Here is a 26,690-nt window from a genome sequence, read left to right on the forward strand (position 1 = left end):
TATTAATTTTATGTCATTTTAAAATTAACTTATAGAAATAATAAAATACAATTTTTATATATTTCTTGTGTTGTTCTTGCTGTGTTGGTGTGGCCGGGAATCCAAATCTAGATTTATATTTAACAGACTTCAGGTCCGTAGCCAGCCAGTTGAAAGGGGAGGTTCTTTTTTTCAAATACTGGACCTTTTTGCAGTTTTTCTCCTCCTTTTGTATTTAATTATGAGGTTCAAATACTTATGCACTAATTTCTGATGGATTAGCTTGCTTCCTCATGTAACACTTTTTTCAGTTCATAGTTCATAAGTTTAAAGACCACACTAACAACAGAATAGATTTAATGAACTTTACTGAAATATTAATAATAATTCTTCTCATCATAATTTCTTGACTCTCTGTCAATGCCTCTTTGCTATGTTTTGTTATTATAATTACGCTACGTTTATATAGCTATTATATTGTAGACCAGGGGTCCCCAAACCGGGTCGGTTTGTAACAGAAAATTACATGGGCCGGAGGTACTAGAGATTTAATTTAGTGCTACTCAAATTCAAAACATTTTCTTATGCATATTAATTAACCTTTCTCTTTCCCAACCGCTTGGCCATTTTGTCGTCTGTTTGAAATTTTCAGATGGTTCACGTGTCAGTTCTATCGCAATGCTACATTATGAATTTAACAAATTATTAGGCTATGTGAGTAACTTAGAGAAATTTGGGTCTGAAAGCCAATATTCTGACGCTCTACTAGAGCACGCTCCTGATTGGTTAACGCTGCGCGACTTTTCACCAAAGTTCAGATTTTTCAATTCACGTCATTCGCGTGAATCGCGCCACAAGTAGGTCATCGCATCTTTGCATTGACTCAACATGTAAATCACTCGCGCTTAACGCTTCATTCGCGTTTGGTGTGAACACACTATAAGGCATTGTTCAGAGGGCCGGTCCAAATCTGTGGGCGGGCCACATTCATATATATATATATAACCCCTCCCCCCGCATAATTCAGAGGCGATGCTTCTTCACGTTGCTTTGAAAAGTGTATTTCGAGAACTCTCTCTGTCTGCACGTGCGCACACACACACGCGTCCTGCAATAACAATCATATTAATTTGAAACAGCAACCCAGAAATTTGTCACAAGCATTGATTAAAACAATGATGACAATAACAACATGAAAAAAAACGACTTAAATTCTGGACTTTTGGCAGTGAGGGGGGGGTTCGTTCGAACCAGCCGAACCCCCCTCTGCCTACAGGCTTGGACTTCTAATCTGTTACATTCACAATGTGTAATTGACCTACTTAAACGCCACATACCTCATCCTTTTGCTGCAGACTCCGCTTGACCACGCCTCCTTCTCCATACAAGCGTTAATATATAAATATTAATTAGGGATATTTTACAATATTTTGCTTTGATTAACAAGACTTTATTTTACATTCATTTTATTTACATAAAATTTGTTCATTCACAGTTTATTCAGAAATGTAGATGCTCTTCTTCAAATGAGGCTTTAAACTGATTTTACCCCAAAATATGTTTCTAAGTCCAAAATCAAAGCTGTATGTTTAAGGGGCATTTCATGAGATTCTTTTACTGTCAGTCGTACTGCAGCTTTACACAGATTACTGTTATTATTACTGATGATTCTGAAACATGTTTAGATGTTTAGTTTCGAACTGATTCATTGTAGTAAGAAGTCACTATCATATTGATTTGAAATAGATCTCAGTGTGTTATCAATGCCGATGTGTATTTGATGCTTTGTGAATCATTTGAAGGCAAAATATGAATTAAAGAAAATATGATTTTGTTTCTGTAGTTTTGATGTGTGTTTATAGTGTTTAAATGTGTTATAGGTTTCATGAAATGGGGTTCAGGCAAAATCATGTGTGTTTGAACAATGTTTTCAGGAGCTGGAGCACAAACTCATCTCTCTGATGAAGAAAGAGCTGAAGATCTTCAAGAGTCTACTGAGTCCAGATTACCCATCATGCTCTGAGAGAGAAGAGGAGGATGATGAAGATCAGATCAGAGTCAGAGAGATGTTTCTGAAGATCACACTGAACGTCCTGAGGAAGATGAAGCAGACAGACCTCGCTGACGAACTACAGACCAGTAAGAGCTCTCAGTCATGTGACTATGACATCACTTTACCTTCAGACGAACAGACACAGTGTTTGTATTTACTGATGATTATTAGTGAAAATACATTTACAGTTAATAAATCAACAGAATAGAACCATGAAGCTTTTTGTGTTCATCTAATGTCATGATCATCAAAATCTTAAAACACTCTTAAGGTCAAATATAAGAACAAATTAGGCAAAAACATTCATTTGGTTTAATAAGCATAGAGAGCTTTACTATATTAAAATGATATTAAATAAGAAAAAAAAATGTGTTTGTTTTTACATTGTACATACTGTAGAATTAAGGATTTTCCTAATTGTGTACATGTCTTTTATTAACATTGTCTTTGTTTATCAGAATTTGCCCGAGTTTACATGAAGAAACACAAATCCAGACTAAAAGAGAAATTCCAGAGAATGAATGAAGGAATCTCAAGTCAAGGAAACTCAACACTTGTGAATGAGATCTACACAGAGCTGTACATCACAGAGGGAGGGAGTGAAGACATCAATAATGAACATGAGGTGAGACAGATTGAGACGGCATCCAGAAGATCAGAGACACAAGAAACACAAATCAAATGTAATGACATCTTTAAAGTCTCACCTGAACTAAACAAACCCATCAGAAGTGTGCTGACTAAAGGAGTCGCTGGAATTGGAAAAACAGTCTCTGTGCAGAAGTTCATTCTGGATTGGGCTGAAGAAAAAACAAATCAAGATCTTCACTTCATATTTCCACTTCCTTTCAGAGAACTGAATCTGATCAAACAGACAAATATCAGTCTGATGGATCTTCTTCATCAGTTCTTCACAGATACAAAAGAACTGAGATCGCCAGACTTTGATGATTATAAAGTTGTGTTTATCTTTGATGGTCTGGATGAGTGTCGTCTTCCTCTAGATTTCTCAAAGAATCGGAGTTTGTTTGATGTCAGAGAATCAGCGTCAGTGGATGTGCTGCTGACAAACCTCATCAAGGGGAATCTGCTTCCTTCTGCTCTGATCTGGATCACCTCTCGACCAGCAGCAGCCAATCAGATTCCTCCTGAGTGTGTTGATCTGATCACAGATGTACGAGGATTCAATGACCCTCAGAAGGACGAGTATTTCAGGAAGAGAATCAATGATGAGAGTCTGGCCAACAGAATCATCACACACATGAAATCATCCAGAAGTCTGTACATCATGTGTCACATCCCAGTCTTCTGCTGGATTTCAGCCACTGTTCTCCAGAGAATGTTGAGTGAAGCAGAGAGTCCAGCACAGATCCCCAAGACTCTCACTCAAATGTTCACACACTTCCTGATGTTTCAGATCAAACTGAAGAGTCAGAAGTATGATGGGAAATGTGAGGTAGATCTTCAGCAGGCTAGAAAGAGTCTTGAGTCTCTGGGAAAACTGGCTTTTCAACAGCTGGAGAAAGGGAACCTGATCTTCTATGAGGAAGATCTGAGAGAGTGTGACATTGATGTCAGAGAAGCGTCAGTGTACTCAGGAGTTTGTACTCAGATCTTCAGAGAGGAGTTTGGACTGAACCTGGGGAAGGTGTTCAGCTTTGTGCATCTGAGCGTTCAGGAGTTTCTCGCTGCTTTATTCAAGTTTCTGTCATTTCTTCAGCAGACATCAAGACCCTTCAGCAGATTGAGATCAAACATGAGTGATTTACTGAAGAGTGAAGTGGACAAGGCCTTACAGGGTGAGAACGGACACCTGGATCTTTATCTCAGATTTCTTCTGGGTCTCTCGCTGGAGTCCAGTCAGACAATCTTACGAGATCTGATGACACAGACAGGAAGAAGCTCTGACAGTAAACAGGAAATAGTCGAGTACATTAAGATGAAGATCAGAGAGAATCTCTCTCCAGAGAAATCCATCAATCTGTTTCACTGTCTGAATGAACTCAATGATCATTCTCTAGTGCAGGAAGTACAAACATATGTGAACAGAGGAGATGAGTCTAGTCTTACTGGAGTCCGTCTCTCTCCTGCTCAGTGGTCGGCTCTGGTGTTTGTGTTACTGAACTCAGAAGAGAAGCTGGATGAGTTTAATCTGAGGAAATATGATCGATCAGATGAATGTCTTCTGAGGCTTCTGCCAGTGATCAAAGCATCCAGAACAGCTGAGTGAGTCATTTACCTGCAGTTTCACCTGAACATCTAACAGTCCACATTACTGTAGTTAATGTCCTACAGAGACACAATAAAACATGATGGAATTGTTCACTGCATCTATAGAGTGAGAGCTGCTCTCTTGTGGCTTTTTCTGATTTTGATTCATTTGTTTTTTATTTATAAATGTCTGTCAGGGTTCAGTTCTTGCAGTGATTCTCAATCAGGTGCAGATGTTGCTTCAGCTCTTGTGCAGATGATTCTAATTGTTCAAACATTATCTCTTGATGTGTTTAAATCTTCACTGTTATCCTGTTATTTCTCTTTCAGTCTGAGTCGCTGTAATCTGACAGAGAAAAGTTGTTCATCACTGGTGTCAGTTCTCAGATCAAACTCCTCAAGTCTGACAGAACTGAACCTGAATCACAATAAACTGAAGGATTCAGGATTGAAGCTGCTCTCTGATGGACTGAAGAATACAAACTGTAAACTGAAGACATTACAGTAAGAAAATCCTTAAAGCAATAAATGTAAACATGTGTATATATTATGTAAATGGAGGTCTTCATAAGTTAAACCTGGTTATTCTCGTCTGTCTCGTCCGGCGCGAGAGCCGTGACAGAATAACCGACCGCAAATATGGATTACATCAACATCTCTCCAGTGGACGAGCTCGTGGGTCTTCTTCAAGACGGACGGCCACTGGAGAGGTACGTGGAGAAATTCTTTGGGGTGTGTTACCGGGTGGGTTGGGACGATCCTACTTGCCTAATCGTGTGTTTTTGACCGGTCTGGACGACGACATGCTCGCCGCCGTTCTGTTCTCGTACGCGGACGACCTTCCCCTGGAGGAGTTGATTAATCAGGTTCTCCCGGGGGAGGAATCAGTGGACCGCGTTGGGGAGCTGGACGGTGGCTTGAGCGGTTCGCGTCCGGTTCCGGTCATCCGCGTGGGGGTCGGTCTGACTCACTCTGGGACCGCGCCCCACTCCTCCACGAAGTCCCGTCGGCGCCATCCACATCGGCGGGCATTACAGCGTAGACAGCGCGAGCACGCATCCGGGATTCCGCCGCAGCGCAATATGGAAGGCCAAGAGGGAAAAAATCTCCGGCCTTCCCGGGCACAGCTACCGGTTCTGTTCACACCAGAATCACTCCGGGAGTTTGATCCCCTCTGGTGTCCCGTGCCAGCGCCCCGAAGCACTCCCGTGCCTGTGCCCCGAAGCACTCCCGAGCCTGCACCACGAAGCACTCCCGTGCCTGCGCCCCGAAGCACTCCCGTGCCTGCGCCCCGATGCACTCCCGTGCCAGCGCCCCGATGCACTCCCGTGCCAGCGCCCCGATGCACTCCCGTGTCAGCGCCCCGAGGCACACCCGTGCCAGCGCCCTGATGCACTCCCGTGTCAGCGCCCCGAAGCACTCCCGTGCCTGCGCCCCGATGCACTCCCGTGCCTCCCCAGAACCCTTTACCTGATCCCGAGCCTCAACAGGCATCTGTACCGGATCCCGAGCCTCACCAGGCCTCCGTACCGGTCCCAGAGCTCTCTCCAGCGCCTCCAGAGCCCAAGGAACCCCAGGGGCCAACTCAAATGTTTTTTGGGGGGGTGCACATTGCCAGATCCAGAGCCCGAACCCAAGTCAAAGCCTCCGGACCCTCAGCCCGAACCCAAGCCTCCGGACCCACAGCCCGAGCCCAAGCCAGGGGAAGCCAGCTGAGAGACTCCCTGTCCCGTCCTAGCTTGTATGTCCCGCACGAGTCTCTCAGGTTGTCGGACAACCCTGTTCCTGTTGACCATTTCCCTGTCGTGTGTTTGGATTTATTATTTAGATCATCCTGGAACTAGTTTGTTTTGCCCCCTCGAGGGAAGTTCTATGTTTAAGTCTTTATTTTCAACTGCTGCCTGTGTTTGGGTTCTGCTTTCCGCAAATACTGACACTGTTGATTTAGATTCATACATATTAATTCATGCTATTATTGTAGCTATTTAAAATAATTTAATTTATTACTTGTATCTTGTAAAAAGGGACATCATTTGATACATTGCTGAATAATAATTGATTAATGTATGAAATAATTCTTCTCTCTTCAGTCTGTGTGACTGCAGTATTGGATCTGAAGGTTGTGTTGCTCTGACTTCAGCTCTGAGATCAAACCCCTCACATCTGACACAACTGGATCTGAGCAGAAATAAACCAGAAGATTCAGGAGTGAAGCTGCTATCTGATCTACTGAAGGATCCACACTGTCAACTACAGAAACTACTGTGAGTTATTGATCAAATGATCATTTAGTTTGTAAACTCACTTTTGTAAATAATCCCAAGTGACTGTCGAGAATTTTTTTGTTTATGTTTTGCTGTTTCACTCTTGTTCGTGTGTAAATTTGATGTAGTTGACAGTGGCGGCGTTTCAACAAAATCATGGTTATGGCAAAATTTCCTCCGGCCAAACAACAGCGATATTTTAAAGTAACGTCACCATAAATGATACCACATCATATCTAAACAAATCGTTCACAAGAAACCAAAACACTGAATGAATGCATGAACATGCACAGAGACTTACAGATAACAAACACAAACCCTCATATCCATTAAAATGTGTTTTTAAAGCTCTAACTCTGCAGCAAAAGGGCGACTCCAACAAATATCTACTAAACTATCTGTCATTTATACTGTGTGACAATCACTTCAAACCCACAGCCACATTTGGCAGACGCTTTTATCCAAAGAGACTTACATTTCATTATACTATAATTTTTTTTTTCCAAGTATGTTCAATCCCCTGGGATCAAACCCACAGCCTTGGCATTATTGCCATGCTCTAACCACTGAATTTTTTTAATAGTTTCTTCCTTTTTGTTGAAAATAAATGTCTGCATGATTTAATATGTGATGTGAAAATCTAGACAAGTCAAAGGTGGATTGGAACCTGCGTCAGTAAACTGTTAAAATGATCAATCACATGTCTTAGTCTCCACACCATTGAAGCTGACGGTCAATGAATGTTGTTTTACATTGTAATATACACACGCTTCTGACGGCCATACAAGAAATATACAGCAGTCTAAAATATGAAGATGATCTTTAATGAGCATCATTATACACACTTTGTTTCACTGTTTTGTCTGAATGCTGTAGGGCAAGGGTCTTGCATTCAAGTTGCTAGAGGTCCGGTCTTTATATTTTCTTCAAACAATAATCCAGACAATGTTTTCTGAAAATTATAAATATTTAATAAATTAAGCCCCCTTGTGTGTATATATATGATCTTTTATCAGGCCATTTATTTAATATTTTGATTTCCACAGTATGTATCTATGTATTGTAGGTTCTATGGCGAGGGGAATGTCCTCTTAATAGAAGTCTGATAGTTGATATCTGTCAATATAAAACTACTTACAACATTCAAACACAAATGTAATGTAACTATTAAAATGCTCTCATCATAAACAGAAAACTAATTGACTTACTAAATAAGCCTTTCAATGCCCTTCATACCAGAACTACTTCTGTCTTTAAATCATTCACAATTAGATTGTCATGATTCTGCCTTCTCTTGTCTTGATTTTCTAGTTTAGTGGCAGAATAATGACAGACCCAAGGGGTTTATGTGGAAAGAGACGTTTTATTGTCAATCAGAACTTAATATGCGTTCTCTCCAGTCTCGTCATTGGCCCCGCCCCTCTTGTTCCTAGTATAGCTTTCCTCCTTTTTCTCATTACCCACACCTGCCCATCGTTATTTCCTTTGTTAGTCTCCCTATTTAATGCCCTCTTGTCTATTGTCTTGTGCTCGTTTGTTGTACTTGTTTCCTGCTCCAAGTTCCCTTGTTCATATGTCCAGTTTTCCGGTTTGTAGTATCTGTTGCCTCGCTCGTGTTCTAGTACCTTGTTAGATGTTCATCCTTCCTTTGTTTAAGATGTTGTGTCATGTCAGTACTTAGTTTGTTTTTGCCCCCCTTGTGGGAAGTGTTTGTTTTCAGTTTTGTATCCTAGTTCATAGTCATACTTTAGATTTAATTTTGTCTTACGGTATAAACGTGGTCGATGTTAAAATCCTTCAGCAGAGCGAAGACATCTCAGATCATTATCTGGTATCATGCTTGCTTCAATACCCAATGGTGGCAAATCAAACTCCAAGTTACAAATATTGTAGAACAATAACTTCGACTACAAAAGGTGCGTTTCTTGATAATTTGCCTGAATTGTCTCAAATCTCTAGCATGAGTAATAACGTTGAAGATCTTGACTTTACTATTGAAAATATTAATGCCACCTTCTCGGAAACGCTAGACATAGTTGCTCCCTTGCGCTTAAAGAAGATTAAAAATGACAGACCGACACCGTGGAAAAATGAACACACTCAGGCTCTAAAGAAAGCGGCACGAAAAATGGAGCGCAACTTTAAAAAGACTAAATTAGAGGTATTTCGTACTGCCTGGAAGGATAGTACAAAAAAAATACAGGAAAGCCCTAAAAACGTCTCGATCCGCCTACATTTCATCATTAATAGAAGAAAACCAAAATAACCCTAGGTTTTTATTTGATACAGTGGCTAAATTAACCAAAAATAAATCGTCTGCGACTTCTGATGCTGTATACCAGCATAGCAGTGATGAATTTATGAACTATTTCACAAATAAAATCCAAGATATTCGAGAGAAAATTATAACTATGCAACCAGATGCGAAACCCGCTGAACAAACGACTTACTACAGCACCCCTAAGGAGAAACTATGTTTATTTTCTACTATAGATCACGATGAACTATCGAAAATCATTAGATCATCTAAATCGACTACATGCATGCTAGACCCTATACCTACAAATCTTCTGAAAGAGATGCTCCCAGAAATTATAGATCCTCTACTTAGCATTATTAACTCATCTCTGACATTAGGACATGTGCCTAAAGCATATAAAGTGGCTGTTATAAGGCCCCTTGTCAAAAAACCCCATCTGGACCCTGGAGAACTAGTTAACTATAGACCTATTTCGAATCTACCTTTCTTATCTAAGGTTCTGGAAAAAGTAGTCTCAACTCAAATATGTTCCTTCCTCCAAAGGAATGAGATTAATGAAGATTTCCAGTCTGGATTTAGAGCACATCACAGTACAGAGACTGCTCTGATTAGAGTTACAAATGATCTGTTTATGGCGTCCGACCGAGGTTGTATCTCCTTATTGGTGCTGCTAGATCTTAGTGCTGCATTCGACACCATTGACCACAGCATGCTCCTACATAGACTTGAAAATGATGTCGGTATTAAGGAAATAGCTTTGAAATGGCTTAGATCTTATTTATGCGACCGTTTCCAATATGTAAAAATAAACAATGAGGTATCACGCAAATCGCAAGTCCAGTACGGTGTACCACAGGGCTCAGTACTAGGGCCTATGCTCTTCGCATTATACATGTTACCCCTAGGAGATATAATAAAGCGACACGGAATAAGCTTTCACTGCTATGCTGATGATACGCAACTTTATATTTCCTCGAAGCCTCACGAAACACAGCAATTCCATCGAATAGTGGAATGCATTGTCGATATAAAAAAGTGGATGAGTAGCAATTTTTTATTACTGAACTCGGACAAAACTGAAGTGTTACTTATCGGACCGAAAACCGCCCTACGTAACAACCAAGAATACTGCTTAACTATTGATGGATGTTCCATAAAACCCTCATCTTCAGCTAAGAATCTTGGCTTTATATTCGATAGTACTCTGTCATTTGAGAACCAGGTCGCCAACACCTGTAAGATTGCGTTTTTCCATCTTAAAAATATATCAAAATTACGTCATATGCTGTCATCATCAGATGCGGAGAAGCTTATACATGCCTTTATGACATCAAGACTAGATTACTGTAATGCACTATTAGGTGGTTGCCCTGCAGGCCTATTACAAAAACTCCAACTGGTCCAAAATGCGGCAGCTCGAGTTCTTACACGTACAAAAAAGTATGAGCATATTAGCCCGATTCTGTCAACCTTGCACTGGTTACCTATAAAGCATCGCATAAATTTTAAAATCTTGCTTATTACCTATAAAGCCTTGCATGGTTTAGCTCCTCACTACTTGAGAGAACTTCTTACGTATTATAGTCCATCACGTGCACTACGCTCTCAGGCGTCAGGTCAGTTGGTAATACCTAGAATTTCAAAATCAAGTACAGGCGGCAGATCCTTTTCTTATCTAGCGCCTAAACTTTGGAACAGTCTTCCCTGCAATGTCCGGGAGGCGGACACACTCTGTCAGTTTAAATCTAGACTAAAGACGCATCTTTTTAATCTTGCATACACTAGATTATCATAATACATGTATTTCAAAGATCTAGGCTGCACTAGTTAGATCAACCGGAACCAGGGACACTTCCAATAACAACTGATGCATTTGTTGCATCAAAGAGTGCAGAACAGTACTCTACTCTCAGCCAGTCTTGTCTCATTGTTCCAAGGTTACAAGAGCGGAGCGGGCAGGGCGCAATCCATTCCTAGACCTGACAAATGCTGGACGAAGGAAGTGACGTCCCTACAAAACTTCAGCCACTATTAGATTATTAATGATAATTTTAAATCTAATTTTTTTTTATTTTCGCCTTGTTGTGCAAGCACTGTTGAGCTTGTGCAGAGGCTGCAGTTTTTGCCAGAGGGGAACTGGAATCCCCTGGTTAGGCCTGGTTTCCCTCCGAGGTTTTTTTTCTCCTCCAATGGAGTTTTGGGTTCCTCGCCACCGTTTGCATACTGTTTTGCACTGTTTTGCCTGGCCGGGGGGGCTGCTAGAATTTGGTTGTCTTATTTAATTAACACTGCATATAGGAATTTATTGTGTGTCTGATATTTGACCTGTGTTTTGAATTCCATAACCGTTTATGTTTTACTTATAGTCATTTTTTTCTTGTACAGCTGCTTTGTAACAATGAAAATTGTAAAAAGCGCTATATAAATAAAGCTGACTTGACTTGACTTGACTAGTTCTGTTAGTGTTTTCCCCCATCATGGGTGTTTGTTTTGTTGCTGTTTATATATTAAATATTTGTTAACCCCTTCACTGCTGCCTGCACTTGGGTTCTTACACCACGGTCACCCCTTGTTCACGACAGAACGAACGAGCCTGCTCCGAACCCAGCAGGCAAAATGGAGGCAAGGCGAGTGACCCCAGGCTCATCGCCTCTTCTGTTTACGACAGGGTCACTCTGACTTATCGGCGCAGATCACTTCTTTGAGACGGCAGGGGAGATGGTCCACAATGAGCAGGAACAGATGGTCCTGTTCAATGGCGGCCTCAACCAACCACTAGCACGGTGAAAGATGCAGATGCTGAGACAGCTGGGCTTCACGGACCTGATCAGGTATGCCATGAATCGGCCGGAGCCCAGGGTCTCAGTCCAGCCCAGTTTCCCCCCCCCGCTGGCCACCATCCCTGAGGGCCGTACTCTGCAAATCAGGGTTATGGGCATCGCCACGGCCTCCACTCCATCACCTTCAGCCTCCCCACCCTCAATTAGCCTTAATGGCAAGCGGGGAAGGTGAGAATCCTGGGGGTCCTCGTCAGAGGCCTTCAACCCGGGGACAGCCATGCCCTTCACCTCCTTCCTCCAGCCGACCACCGGATGGGTGACTCAGCTGAAGAAGAGGAGGCAACGGAGAGGGGTGCAGGGTCAAGCCCAGCCAGTGCTGCAGCCTATGTCCAGTCCAGTGCAGCAGCTGGCAATTGCCATGTCCATTGCCGTGTCCATTGCCGTGTCCATTGCCGTGACCAGTCCCATGTGCAGTCCGGTGCAGCAACCGGCGTCCAGTACTGCCCAGGTGCCGGCGTCCTGCCCAGGTGCCGGCGTCCTGCCCAGGTGCAGGTGTCCTGCCCAGGTGCCGGCGTCCTGCCCTGCCCAGCCGCAGGCGTCCAGTCAAGTGTCCAGCCCTGCCCAGCAACAAAACAAACACACACGATGGGCGAAAACACTTACAGAACTAGGATAGAAAACTGAAAACAAACACTTCCCACAAGGGGGTCTTACTAACATTGTGACTCACTGTTATCTTGTAATTTCTCTTTCAGTCTGAGTCGCTGTAATCTGACAGAGAAAAGTTGTTCATCACTGGCGTCAGTTCTCAGATCAAACTCCTCTAGTCTGACAGAACTGAACCTGAGTGACAATAATCTGAAGGATTCAGGAGTGAAGCTGCTCTCTGATGGACTGAAGAATACAAACTGTAAACTGAAGACATTACAGTAAGAAAATCCTTAAAGCAATAAAGTAAAACATGTGTATGTATTATGTAAATGGAGGTCTTTATAAGTTTATCAGAATCATTTTTATATGTAAGAGACTCAACAGTGACTGTCAGTCATTGACTCTCTGTTGATTCAGATTCATATTATCACCAAACTGAGATCATTTTAATAACTAACTTCAATATATTAAACTATTCATGATATTATTGCATAATGACAGTGATTTACAATCATTTAATTTATTACTTGTATCATGCAAAAAGGGACATAATTTGATACATGGATGAATAATAATTAATATTTTTTTATTATTTTTATTTAACTTTATTAAATAATTGTCTAAATGTTATTGTCATTATTTCATTTATTTTCTTATCTCTTCAGTCTGTCGTTCTGCAGTATTGGATCTGAAGGTTGTGTTGCTCTGACTTCAGCTCTGAGATCAAACCCCTCACATCTGACACAACTGGATCTGAGCTTTAATAAACCAGGAGATTCAGGAGTGAAGCTGCTCTCTGATCTACTGAAGGATCCACACTGTCAACTACAGACACTACTGTGAGTTACTGATCAAATTATCATTTAGTAATAAACGATTTAGTTTAATAATCTCAAGTGACTGTCGAGTATTTTTGCTGTTTATGTTTTGCTGTTTCACTCTTGTTCTTGTCTACATTTGATGTAGTCGACAGTGGAGGCGTTTCACCAAAGCCTCGTCTCACCTCGACACAGTGCAGTTTATTGTTATTAAGCAGCGGCGAGGTTGAAGCTAAATCTCTGACATCCAGATAATCCAAAAAGATGCGCAGATATTTAGTGCAATGAACTGCGACTGCGCAACACTGGCACATTGAGTACAGTTTTAATTATTCACAGTTAACGTGACAAATATTATTTATCTTTCAATATTTATACATCTGACTTGTGCAGATGAGATTGTTATGTGACTGTTAAAATAAAAAAGAATTGCCAATTTATTGCCATTTGTCGACATTAAAGACCTCACTACTACCCCTTACACAGTAGGCTATGTATCTATGTATTGTAGGTTCTGTGGCGAGGGGAATGTCCTCTTAATAGAAGTCTGATAGTTGATATCTGTCAATATAAAACTACTGACAACATTCAAACAACAAATGTAATGTAATTTTAAAATGCTCTCATCATAAACAGAAAACTAATTTACTTACTAGATAAGCCTTTCAATTCCCTTCATACCAGAACTGTTTTCTACATAAAATCATCCTACAGAATATTCTGTGAAAATATAACAATATCTTCAATATTGACTGAATAATGTCATTTTAAAGATTGAAATCTCAGTGAAATTAATATTTGATGCTTGTTATAATAAGTTAGATTTTGAGACTTTAGTTTGGGTTTTCACAGGGTCACGAATGTTTACATGCTGATCAATAATGCTAATGCTCAATATAGATAAAAAGGTTGTGGTTCATAAAATATCACAAATCTGGTGGAAAGGTTGGAGACTTTTAGCAAACAGTAAACAGACTGACAGATACAAATCCTTTAAAGTTGCTGTATTTAGTTTATTGTTGTGAGTCTATTGACCTGCTCTGCGTGTCTGCACTACTGTTGTTAACATGAACACGTGTCTGCTGCTCTTCATGCGGCGTTAGGGTGGCCATACGTCCGGATTTTAAGCCCCCTGTCCTGCGTCCGGCACAGCCTCAATCCGGACACTCATTTGTCCTCCTTTTCGAAGTTAAAAAACGCGCTCTAAATGTCAGTATTCTGGATTCCTCACTCAGTGTTCCCTTACATTTGAGCTACAGCCATCATCCTTCCCTTCAGACAGAGCCAGGATTGCATATGTCATCACTCTTCTTTCGGGTAAGGCCCTCGCCTGGGGAACGGCTGTCTGGAAAGCCAAGAGCCCCTTCTGCTCAACTTATTCTGCATTTGAAGAGGAATTCAAACGGGTCTTTGATCATCCCATCAGTGGCCGTGAGGCGTCTAAACGATTGCTGTCCCTCCAGCAAGGTAGTCGTACTGCTGCAGAATATGCCATCCATTTTCGCACTATTGCATCCGGGAGTGGTTGGAATGATGAGTCTCTCATGGTGTGCTTCCAGAATGGTCTTTCTGAGACGGTCAAGGATGACCTTGCAACACGAGAGCGTACCCGTGTTCTCAAGATCCTCATTGACATGGCAATCTGACTGGATAATCGTCTGAGGGAGAGGAATTTGAGTCACCAGTTTGTTTTCACACCCCATATCAGTTTAGACCCCACCAAGAATTCACCTCCGTCCCAAGGATTTCCTGAACCGATGCTATTGGGTGGTACTCGGGTCTCCCCATTCAGAACGTGACCGCCGCATGAGGGAGCGCTGTTGCCTATACTGTGGACTGCCTGGACATTTCCGTTCTTCCTGCCCAGAGCTCTCAGGAAACGCTCGTTCCCGTACAGACAAGGAAGGACTGTGACGGGAAGTACTCTCACCGCCCCACCTTCCAATTCAGGATTAATCAGAAACATCAACTTAAAGCCTTGGTGGATTCAGGTGCAGCCGGGAACTTTATGGATTTGTCTCTTGCAAGGAATCTCCAGATCCCAACTGACTCACTCGAATCTCTAACAATTACCGCACTGGATGGGAGACCTCTGGGCCCCGGGAAGGTAACCCTTCAAACCGTTCCTCTTCACCTCTCTATTTGTCAACACCAGGAAGAGCTGTATTTTCATCTGATACAATCCCCAGTGTTTCCTGTGATTCTCGGCCACCCCTGGCTTCTTCACCAAAACCCCCATCTTGACTGGTCCACTGGCGCTATCCTCAGTTGGGGTCCCACTTGTCCTGTCACCTGTTTGAACCCAAGTTCCCCTGACCCTACTCTCGAGACTCAAGAATCCCTAGACCTATCTCAGATCCCCACACAGTACCACAACCTCAAGGCAGTTTTCAGTAAAAAGAAAGCCACCTCTTTACCACCACACTGTCTTTATGACTGTGCCATTGAGCTGCTTCCATGTACCTGTCCCCCCAGAGGCCGCATCTTCTCCTTATCGTCTCCCGAGCGTGCATTGAGTGCAAATACATTGAGGAAGCCCTCCCTGCATGTGACCCAAGTACAATTTCTGGGATTCATCATAAACCCCGGCCATATTCAAATGGATCCCCAGAAGGTTCAAGCAGTCACAGATTGGCCCACTCCTGTGTCTGTGAAGGAGGTGCAGCGATTTCTTGGCTTTGCCAACTTTTACCGCAAATTTATTTTGAAATTCAGCTCTGTGGTGGCTCCCCTTTCTGCTCTCACTAAAGGGAATAATGCTGGGTTTTGCTGGAGTCCTGAAGCAGAGCTGGCTTTTAATCAACTCAAACACCGCTTTACTTTAGCTCCCATACTCACTCTCCCAGACCCAGATAAACTCTTTGTTGTGGAGGTGGACGCTTCGGATGTGGGTGTTGGAGCAGTGCTTTCCCAGAGGGGGGAGGATAATAGACTTCGTCCGTGTGCATTCCTTTCACACCGTCTTAAACCAACAGAAAGGAATTACCAGTGGGAGACCGTGAGTTACTGGCTGTTAAACTAGCGCTCGAAGAATGGAGACATTGGCTTGAGGGGGCCAAACACCCATTCCAAGTACTCACTGACCACAAAAATCTAGAGTACATTCAGCAGGCCAAACGACTCAACCCTCGTCAGGCACGCTGGTCTCTATTCTTCAACCAGTTTCAATTCATTTTATCCTACCACCCTTCTAAAACCTGTGTTGTCTTCTCCTTTTGCTCCAGTAGGTAAACCTCCCCCTCCTCCTCGCATCATTGGAGGCCAACCAGCTTACACAGTCCACAGAGTACCAGATTCCTGCCGGGTGCGAGGATCACTTCAGTATCTTGTGGACTGGGAAGGCTATGGCCCAGAGGAGCGCTCCAGGGTTCCTGCCAGAGATATCTTGGACCCCAAGTTAGTTTGGGACTTCCATGCTCATAAACCCGATCGTCCTGGAAGGAACGTCAGGAGCTGTTCCTAGAGGAGGGGGTCCTGTTAGTGTTTTGCATGATTTGGCCTCTAGTGGTCCTCATGGTGCAATTACGTCATGCTTATTCGAATTGTAATTGGTGTTATCGGTTTCACATGTGTCTTGTTCTAATGTGTGTATTTAGGTCTCTCTGTCTCTTGGCCTCTTTGCTTGGTGTTTGGTAGTTCTCAGCCGGTTACTCAAGCAAGTCATCTCTAACTCAGAGATATTTAATTTCCTGTAGCCTTTGGATTATTCCTGTTTTATTTTTGTGGACTATTCCTGTTTTATTTTTGTGGACTTTCCTCCTCTGGAGTTTGTGCTTAATGTTTTTGGAAACCTTTTGAAATTTTCGTGAAAAGCTCTGTTGGACTGGTTGTGTTCCTGAGGATTACTTTTTGATAATTTTTTGCTCCAGCTGTGAATTGAGTTGCTTGTACTTTTATTAAACCTAGTCCTGCATCTCATCTGCCTCTGAGTGCGTCTTACTGTTGGGTTCACCATCTTCAGTGGCTCAAGTATTGAGAGTCTGACTTTCATGCCAGAGACCCGAGTTCTAGTCCTGGCCTTGATCTCCGGTCAAACAAATGATTGGCTGAAAAGGTGTCAAATAAATAACTGATATATAATTGGTTAAAAACGTAAACAAGCCTCCACGACTTGGAGTTGGAGTCCACGTGCTGGCTACGTCACATCATAACATTAACATCCCGAAACGTCAGACATCATTTAATCCGGAATGGACAAAAGACCACGAATTCATATAAAAAAGCAGTAGAGATGCTTTCCATGGATTTAGTACACTATGTCGATGTGAAGTAGACGTTAGTATTAAAGGGAAAGCCGCCATTGACTGACATGCCAGCACTGAAAAACATAAAGGTGACCGACAAGCTGCTGGTACGTCTCCCCTTAGGTCTTATTTTCGAGAGGCAACATCACCTCAGGATGACTAAAGTAAAGTTTATCATGCAGTCAAGCATCACCAGTCATACAGGAGTGTCTTGAAAAAATACAACTACTGTGAACAAACACACATAGGTCTACATCAAGATATGTCGTAGGCAATGAATAGAGTAGGCTATTTCAGAATCACTGTATCTTGATACCATCGATATGATTGACAAAATTGTATTGTATTTGCGTGTACACCAGATGCAGTTATTCTTGCCTCACTAAATGCCGGAAAGTGTCCTCCTTTTTGGTGTTATGGAAATGGCCACCCTATGCGGCATGTCTTTGGCGGAGAGAAGCTGCACACACGGATCAGAAAGGGTTCACCTCTGACCCCGCTGTCTGCACTTGGGATCTCTGTCCTTGTTCCCTCAACACGCTCCTGACATCTTGATGCTTCATACGATATCCTGAAAAATAGAAATGAGATTAGAAGTGATCATTAAAGATCCATCTGTTAATGCTTTGCCTGTTATTCATCTCTGTGGCAAGTGCAGCGTTATTCAAATCAGAAAGATCCATCATGCAGTCAGAAAACAGTCATAAGTGTCTTACTAACATTGTGACTCACTGTTATCTTGTTATTTCTCTTTCAGTCTGAGTGACTGTAATCTGACAGAGAAAAGTTGTTCATCACTGGCGTCAGTTCTCAGATCAAACTCCTCAAGTCTGACAGAACTGAACCTGAGTCTCAATAATCTGCAGGATTCAGGAGTGAAGCTGCTCTCTGATGGACTGAAGAATACAAACTGTAAACTGAAGACATTAAAGTAAGAAAATCCTTAAAGCAATAAAGTTAAACATGTGTATGTATTATGTAAATGGAGGTCTTCATAAGTTTATCAGAATCATCTTTATATGTAAGAGACTCAACAGTGACTGTCAGTCAATGACTCTCTGTTGATTCAGATTCATACAGAATTATCACCAAACTGAGATCATTTTATTAACTAACTTGAATATATTAAACTATTCATGATATTATTGTAAACTGACAGTGATTTACAATCATTTAATGTATTACTTTTATCTTTTAAAAAGGGACATAATTTGAAACATTGATGAATAATAATTGAATAATATATGAATAATAAAAATATATTAAAGTATAATTAACTATATAAAATAATTGTGATATTAATGATTGTCTAAATGTTATTGTCATTATTTCATTTATTTTTCTTCTCTCTTCAGTCTGTCTGACTGCAGTATTGGATCTGAAGGTTGTGTTGCTCTGACTTCAGCTCTGAGATCAAACCCCTCACATCTGACACAACTGGATCTGAGCAGAAATAATCCAGACGATTCAGGAGTGAAGCTGCTCTCTGATTTACTGAAGGATCCACACTGTCAACTAGAGACACTACTGTGAGTTATTTATTAATTTTAAACCATTATATTTCTATAAACTATTAACACGCTATATAATATTAAACGCAATAAACTGTAGGACAACCTTTTCAGTTTGCTCAACTTTGGGGTTTGCATATCTCAGTTGTGAAGTCACATGTATTTCAACACACAAACATAAACACAGTGTTTAATGAATCCAACTTTCAAATGAATCTGAGTAGCCTACATGTCTGAGTTACTCAACTAAGAAGATAAAGTCCACCCAACCTTACTTTCTTCTGCAAAACGTCTCCGATTACTTTCAAAACCTCTGTTCCCTGAGAAGCTTTTTCACTTTTCCTGAAGTCTTATAGGATAACGCCAGTAAAAAAACTGGCCAACTGTCGCAAGACATGCAACAGTATGCAAATACTGACGAATCTAGACAGTATAAATACAGTGCATGTGACGACAATTCCTCAGAATCTACGAGAGAACGGCCGCACGTTGATGAGTGGCGAACACGGCGATCTACGCAATGTCTCGTTCCCGCTTCTCAGGGAACCGAGGTTTCGAGAGCAGTCACTTCGACATTCCGGAGAACCGCATATGGAACAGTAGTACAATCCCGCCGTGAGAGCTAGCAAAAACAGCCAGACAACTGGGTTAAACACACAGAGTATGGGGAGCATACAATTCAACCATTCGCGAGGTCGCCCCAAGCGTTAACAGCTGATTGGCTGAAACCGGCCTATTAACTGCTAGATCACTGAACACTGCAATGAAATGCTAGATCAGGCTCCTGGCAAATTTGCATATCCAAACCCAACGAATGCAGCGGGCTGCGCTGAATAGGGCGGAACCATGGTTGATTTGGCCAAAACGGAGCGACAAGAATCGCCGACGCCGTCTCCTCTCTGATTTTTCACAGCACTAGGGGTAAAATCCACTAGGAAACGCGTAAAGCCGAACGTGCGGCCACCGCACTCCCCATGGGGGAGTGGATCAGTGATAAATACAACGGGCAGTGCGCGTTCTCGCTTGTCGCGAATATATCCACTTCTGCCTTCCCGAAGCGTTCCCAAATTAACAGCACTGAGTCGGGATGAAGCCTCCATTCCCCGTGCGGAAGACCCTCCCTCGAGAGCATGTCCGCTCCGCGGTTCAGATGACTGGGGATATGCGCTGATCTGAGTATATGCCGATCTGCCCACAGTAGGAGACCTGCAGCCTGTTTGAAAAGAGCTCCGGAATGGAACCCTCCCTGGCGATTTATGTACGAAACCACGGACATGTTGTCGGTGCGAATCAAAACATGTTTCTGCTCCAGCCTCGACTGGAAAGTATGAAGACACCGCCTCTAGCTCCAAGCGATTTATGTGCCATTTTCTTACAGACTGTGACCAAAGGCCGGATGCCGGCATTCCCTCGCACACTTCGCCCCATCTCGAGGACGACGCATCCGTCGTAATGACTGTGCGTCTCGTCACCAGCCCCAGGGGAACTCCCCGACTGAACATGTTCGGGTCGCGCCACGGACTCTGGGCACCGAGGCAGCTGAGTGTAACCGGGTCTCGCAACCGACCCGAGGGCCATGCTTTCCATGGAACCCGAGCCTTCAGCCAAAACTGTAGTGGTCGCATGTGCAGAAGACCTAGGTGGCAGACCGCCGAAGCCATTAGACCCAAAAGCCTCTGGAACTCCCTCAGGGGAACAGACCGGCCCGGCCAGAGCAAATGTAGAGCTGAAGAGATGGACTCCGTCCGCTCTGGAGAGAAGCGAGCGCGCATCTCCACTGAGTCGAAACATACCCCTAGATACGTTATAGACTGACTCGGTGTGAGCTTGCTCTTCTGCATGTTCACGCGCAGCCCCAGGAATGTCAAGTGACAAAGCAGCATCTGCGTGTAACCGATTAGCGTCTTCCGAGAGTGAGCTAAAATCAGCCAATCGTCCAGATAATTCAGATAATTCAGCCAATCGTCCAGATAATTCCCCTCTGAGAGGGGAAAGCGCCGCGTCCATGCACATCGAGAATGTGTGTGGAGCTAATGCCAGTCCGAACGGGAGGACAGCAAATTGGTACGCTGAACCCTCAAATCCGAATTGCAGGAACCTTCGGTGGCGCTTGGCTATCTGAACATGAAAGTACACATCCTTCAGATCTACGGATACAGACAAGTCCCCAGGACGCACTTGTGCCAGGATCTGTTTTAGAGTTGTCATTCTGAACGCTCGTTTGTGAAGCACTCGGTTGACGGGTCTCAAGTCCAGGATCGGACGTAAGCGACGGAAGCACACCACTGAAATGCAGGGAGTACCCGTGTTCTATCACGTTAAGTAGCCAAAGAGAGATGCCTGGAATGGCCTTCCACGCGTCCAGAAACAGACATAACGGTCGAATCTGCTCGGGGGTTACAGTCAGCGGACTGTTTAGGGGAGCACGCTGGCCCAGCGAGGCTAAATGCACTGGCGGGAATATGGCTCGCACGTGAGAATCCAGCGGTCTCTCGTCCACGGGAGCGTCCGTGTACGAGGGAAGGCTGGTTATAGCTGGAACTAACTGCGGCTTCGCGCTGCACCGTGGCAGAGCAAGGGACCCAGCATTGGGTGGGTGAGGGGGAAAGTATGTGTTTTTATTGCATTCACACAAACAACACTTACAACGTAGCAATAATCGCCCGCAACCGCGGGGGAAAACTGATGCAAACAGCAGCGTATGGGGGCCACCGGCACGCTCACAGACTCACTCCTATTCCTAGGTCCTTGGCAGCTGATGACGCTCCGCCATCGTGGCGCGGACCTCTCTTCGGCCCGTACCTCTTCTTAGCTGGGCCCGACCATTGTTTAGGCCGGACGTCCGGCTCGCGACCTCGACTAGCCAAAGCGGGAGTCGCATTCTGCTTGGCAGGTCTCTGCGAAGAGTGAGTCGCGGATGAAGAGCGGCCTCCAGGAGACGGTTGATAAGAGCGTCGAGGAAGCACGTGACTCATGGCCTTGGCGCGCTTTTGCGCCTCACCAAAACGCTCTACTACCGACTCCACGACGTCACCAAAAAGGCCGGAAGGAGTGATCGGTGCGTTGAGAAAGGATCTTACGATCAGCGTCTTTTGGATCCGCCAACGTAAGCCACAGATGTAACCCCATAGACCTGCCGATAGCTTGTGCGGTGATCTTCGTAGCCATCAGAGCGAAGTCGGTCGCCACCATCAGATTCCTCGTGGCGTCCGCCTCGAGGCTGCCGCTATCCAACGACTGAAGGATCTTAGCCTGGAACACCTGCAGCACTGCCATTGCGTGCAAAGCAGAGGCGGCTTCGCCTGTGGATGCGTAGGCCTTAACGGCGAGATGGGCGGTAAATCTGCACGGTTTCGAGGGCAGACCTGGGTCGGAGCCCAACGAGGTGGTGGAAGGGCACAAATGAGCGGCGAGGGTCTCCTGGATGGGTGGCATGCGCACGTAACTGTGGGCCTCAGCCACGACCACGTGGGCGAACATGGCCGGCGTAGCAGCTTGAAAGCGCGCCAACTGAGGTGCAGACCATGATTTCACCACGTGCTCATGGACATCTGGGAAAAACGGCGCACTCCTCTTCGACGTGGTCTGGCGGCGGCTCGCCTGAAAGTACCCGGAGTCGAGCCTACTATCTGCCGGCTCCTCAGGTGAATCCCAGGTGATGTCGAGCTCGCTTACGGCCTTCTCGAGAACCCTTACAAACTCCTCGTGGAGGTACGAGGGCTCTCATCGACGTAGAGGACTGGGGAATAGAGGACCTCGTGGCGGCGGTGAGCCTCGACCCTATGACTCCACGAGTGATGTTCCTGCGAGTCCTCAAGACACGTACCGGCAGGTCCGTACAGTGCGCGCAATTAGACTCGCAGAATGCATCCTCCGCATGAGTAAGGCAGGCAATGCAGTGCTCGTGAGTATCCTGCAAAGATGACAATATGAAGCCATAGGATGCGGTGAAAGATATATTTAGTTGCGTCTTTAACAATGGCAGCGTGAAAAAGAAGATTCTGAGGAATTGTCGTCACAGGCACTGTATTTATACTGTCTAGATTTGTCAGTATTTGCATACTGTTGCATGTCTTGCAACAATTGGCCAGTTTTTTTACTGGCGTTATCCTATAAGACTTCAGGGAAAGTGAAAAAGAGGAGGAGTTTCATATGCGGTTCTCCGCAATGCCGAAGTGACCGCTCTCGAAAGGGAACACCGTTGGTAGCCATAAACTTCTATTGTATGGATACAAAACCAATGACAAGACAATGAGGACAAATGTTTTATCAAAATATCTTTTGTGAGAAGAAAGTCAGACAGGTTTGGAATGACACAAGGTGTAAATGATTAAATAATTTTCTTTTTTGGAGACCAGTTGTTATAAACCTGAATACATTTCTTTGTTGTGCTGAACACAAATAAACACGAGAGTTTGTAACTCCGCTGTCGTGGGTCACCATTGACTCCCATAGTAGTCTTTTCATTTTTGGGTGAACTGTTCCTTTAAGTATCCAGTGAACAAAATAATCTTTATTAGACACATTTTAGGACTAGTCTTATTCAGTATAAACAAAAATACATATTTATTGCGAGACATTTTTAAGTAGATTTATTTACAGTGGACAAGTGACAGAAATGTTTTGTACTCACACTTGTGTTAATGTCGGTGTGGCTGCACTTCCCATATTGTGTTCTCTCTCTCAGATTAATTTAATATGATTTGTAAGTATAAAGTCATTGTGACATGATGTTGATAATGACTGAGATGAGTGAATATTAATATCATATCTGATGTTTCTCCTCAATGTTTTACAGTATTGAGCCTCGACTTTAACAATCACATGAAGAGTGAAAGGATTCCCTTCATTCAGTAAAGATCATCTGAACCTTTTTCTTTCAGAAGACTGTGACATCACCGGTGACAGCTGTGAATCGCTAAAAAGTGTCTTATTTATAATTATTTCCAAAACAATATAATGACTTTCTCCACATGCGAGGGAGTGTTAGTGATGATGAATATCATCACTTACAGGAGAAGCAATTTAGCAGCAGAAGCGTACAGAACTGTGTAAGTGTATTTACATTGTGTCTTGTTTAGTTTTAGTACTGTATTAAACTGAGAAATCGCTTTGTATTTACTTCCGCTCTGTCACGTGGTGAAACCGCGTGTAGTATCGTTCCTTCGTTCGTTCTTGGGCTAGTTTAATTGGTTTGCTTTGTGTGCGCGTGTCATCTGAGGGCGGGGCCTGTTGAAGTAAAGTAATTAGACAGGTATTTAAAAGGCCCTCATCGCGTGAAGACCGAAGAGAGTAAAGACATCGACTCTACCTGCGCGCGACTCCACCGAGCGGGGACACCGACAGAGCACTGGAGTATTGCACTTCTTTTGTACCTATTTTGTTTTGTGTTAACACTTGCACTTTTTGTCTTACTTGTTTGCACTAATACTTAATCCTTTATTGTTATCTTTAATAATTCTCCCTATTTTCTTTCTGCTTATCTTAAATATGTGTTTTAAAATCCTTTCTGTTATCACAACACGTAATCATCTGCCGCATGCCGAAGGCGACGCAATGCTAATAATCTTCACAATGTATCACTGCTAGCAACTGCCCCTTCTACTTTCCCAATAGGATTGTGGAACTGCCAATCTGCTGTGAACAAAGCTGATTTCATTACAGCTTTTGTTAAACATTCTGGTCTTTCCATCGTAGGTTACAGAAACATGGATCAAACCAGAGGACTCTGCCACTCCCGCTGCCCTCTCCCATAACCACACTTTCTCCCACAGCCCTCACATCACAGGAAGGGGTGGAGGCACCGGTCTACTCATCCCCAAAGACTGGAAATTCAATCAGTTATCACCCATGTGTGACAACAGCTCCTTCGAGTTTCATGCTGTTACTATCACCCACCCTGTTAAAAGTCATTTTGTAGTTATATATCGTCCCCCAGGTCAGCTTGGACATTTCTTGGAGGAGCTGGATGTGCTTCTTTCATCCTTCCCTGAGGATGGTACTCCCCTGGTGGTACTAGGTGACTTCAACATCCACATTGGAAAACCACAGGCTGCTGACTTCGTCAACCTGACCGCATCATTTCTCCTCGAGCAGGTTTTCACATCAGCAACCCACAAGTCTGGAAACCATCTAGATCTGATCTTCACAAGGTACTGCTCCACTCATCACCCTCAGGTCACCCCGCTGCACACGTCTGATCACTTCTTCGTCACCCTCGACCTCACTGCTCCGGATATCGCAGATGTCTTACCGATGGTCACCTTCCGGCGCAACCTGCGGTCTCTCCCTCCCTCCTGTTTTTCCTCTGCTGTCTTCTCTGCACTCCCCCCCTCTGCAAAAACAGATTACTACCACTCGAGGATCTGCAACTCTCCGGACTCTCGAACGCTCTTCAAAACCTTCTCTGCTCTTCTCTGTCCGCCTGCTCCCGCACCTTCATCGGAGTTAACAGCTGCTGATTTTGCATCGTTCTTCGTAAAGAAAACTACTGCCATCAGCAGCCAGTTCTCTACGCTACCACCTGTCGAACCCGCCCACATCCCTGACACGTGTGTGCTCCCCGCCTTTTCTCCTCTTTCTGAAGCTGATGTCTCCAAGGTCATTGGTTCCAACCACCCTACCTCCTGCCCACTGGATCCCATCCCCACCCATCTCCTCCAGGCCGTCTCTGCAACGGTTGTGCCTGCTCTGACCCACATCATCAACTCTTCGCTCACCACTGGGACATTTCCCACAGCGTTCAAAGAGGCCCGCATAACACCGCTTCTAAAGAAACCCACCCTGGACCCTACACTGCTAGAAAACTACAGGTCTGTCTCCCTTCTTCCCTTCATCGCCAAAGCCCTGGAGCGAGTTGTGTTCAATCAGCTCTCCTCCTTTCTCATGCAAAACAACCTCCTGGACAGCAATCAGTCTGGTTTCAAGACCGGTCATTCCACAGAGACTGCACTGCTCTCAGTCATCGAAGCCCTGAGACTGGCAAAAGCATCATCCATGTCATCTGTGCTCATGTCATCTGTCTGCTGCTTTTGACACTGTGAATCATCACATCCTCCTGGCTTCTCTCAGTGCTATGGGTGTCTCTGGAATGACGTTGCAATGGTTTGAGTCCTACCTCTCGGGTAGGTCATTCAGAGTATCCTGGAGAGATGAGGTCTCCGCGTCCGAACAGCTCAACACGGGGGTGCCACAGGGCTCAGTGCTTGGACCCCTACTCTTCTCCATTAACAAGACATCCCTCGGCTCGGTAATTCAGAAGCATGGCTTCTCATATCACTGCTATGCCGATGACACACAACTCTACTTGCCATTTCAACCGGACGATCCGACGGTCGCTGCTCACATCGCGGCATGCCTGAGTGACATCTCGCTTTGGATGAAGGATCATCACCTGCAGCTAAACCTTGCAAAAACGGAACTGCTTGTGATCCCAGCCAACCCAAAGATTCACCACAACCTTGCCATTCAACTAGGCTCATCAACGATTACACCGTCCAGCACAGCCAGAAACCTGGGAGTGGTAATCGATGATCAGCTTAACCTCACAAGTCATGTTGCCAGCACCACCCGGTCCTGTAGATTCATCCTCTACAACATTAGGAAAATTAGACCTTTCCTATCGGAGCACTCTACGCAAGTCCTAGTCCAGGCTCTTGTCCTGTCCAAACTGGATTGTTGCAATGCGCTTCTGGCTGGACTTCCTGCTTGCACAATCAAACCTCTCCAGATGATCCAGAATGCGGCGGCAAGAGTGGTCTTCAATGAACCGAATAGAGCGCATGTAACTCTGCTCTTCATCAGGTTACACTGGCTCCCTGTTGCCGCCCGCATAAAGTTCAAAGCTATGCTCCTGGCCTAAAATAATAATAATAAATTGAACTTATATAGCGCTTTTCAAGAACTCAAAGTCGCTTTAC

General features: G+C 44.0%; 1 protein-coding gene across 1 annotated transcript; it reads left to right on the forward strand.

Annotated features, from left to right (window-relative positions):
* Positions 1 to 2,518: 2,518 nt before the first annotated feature.
* On the forward strand, positions 2,519 to 26,690 carry LOC306891722 (NLR family CARD domain-containing protein 3-like). Its single transcript, XM_079452211.1, has 7 exons — positions 2,519 to 4,258; positions 4,574 to 4,747; positions 12,303 to 12,476; positions 12,864 to 13,037; positions 18,018 to 18,191; positions 18,616 to 18,789; positions 23,570 to 26,690. The coding sequence occupies exons 1-7, from the start codon at positions 2,550 to 2,552 to the stop codon at positions 23,586 to 23,588; spliced, it is 2,598 nt and encodes an 865-aa protein (XP_079308337.1). The 5' UTR covers positions 2,519 to 2,549; the 3' UTR covers positions 23,589 to 26,690.

Source organism: Barbatula barbatula, assembly GCF_947034865.1.
Source record: "Barbatula barbatula genome assembly, chromosome: 3".
Classification (NCBI taxonomy): domain Eukaryota; kingdom Metazoa; phylum Chordata; class Actinopteri; order Cypriniformes; family Nemacheilidae; genus Barbatula; species Barbatula barbatula.

Coding starts and splice junctions, on each gene's coding strand:
- LOC306891722 (XM_079452211.1), top strand. CDS start 2,550: ATGAATGAAGGAATCTCAAGTCAAGGAAACTCAACACTTGTGAATGAG. Junction 4,259..4,573: donor AAAGCATCCAGAACAGCTGA/GTGAGTCATTTA, acceptor TTTCTCTTTCAG/TCTGAGTCGCTGTAATCTGA. Junction 12,477..12,863: donor TGTAAACTGAAGACATTACA/GTAAGAAAATCC, acceptor TTATCTCTTCAG/TCTGTCGTTCTGCAGTATTG.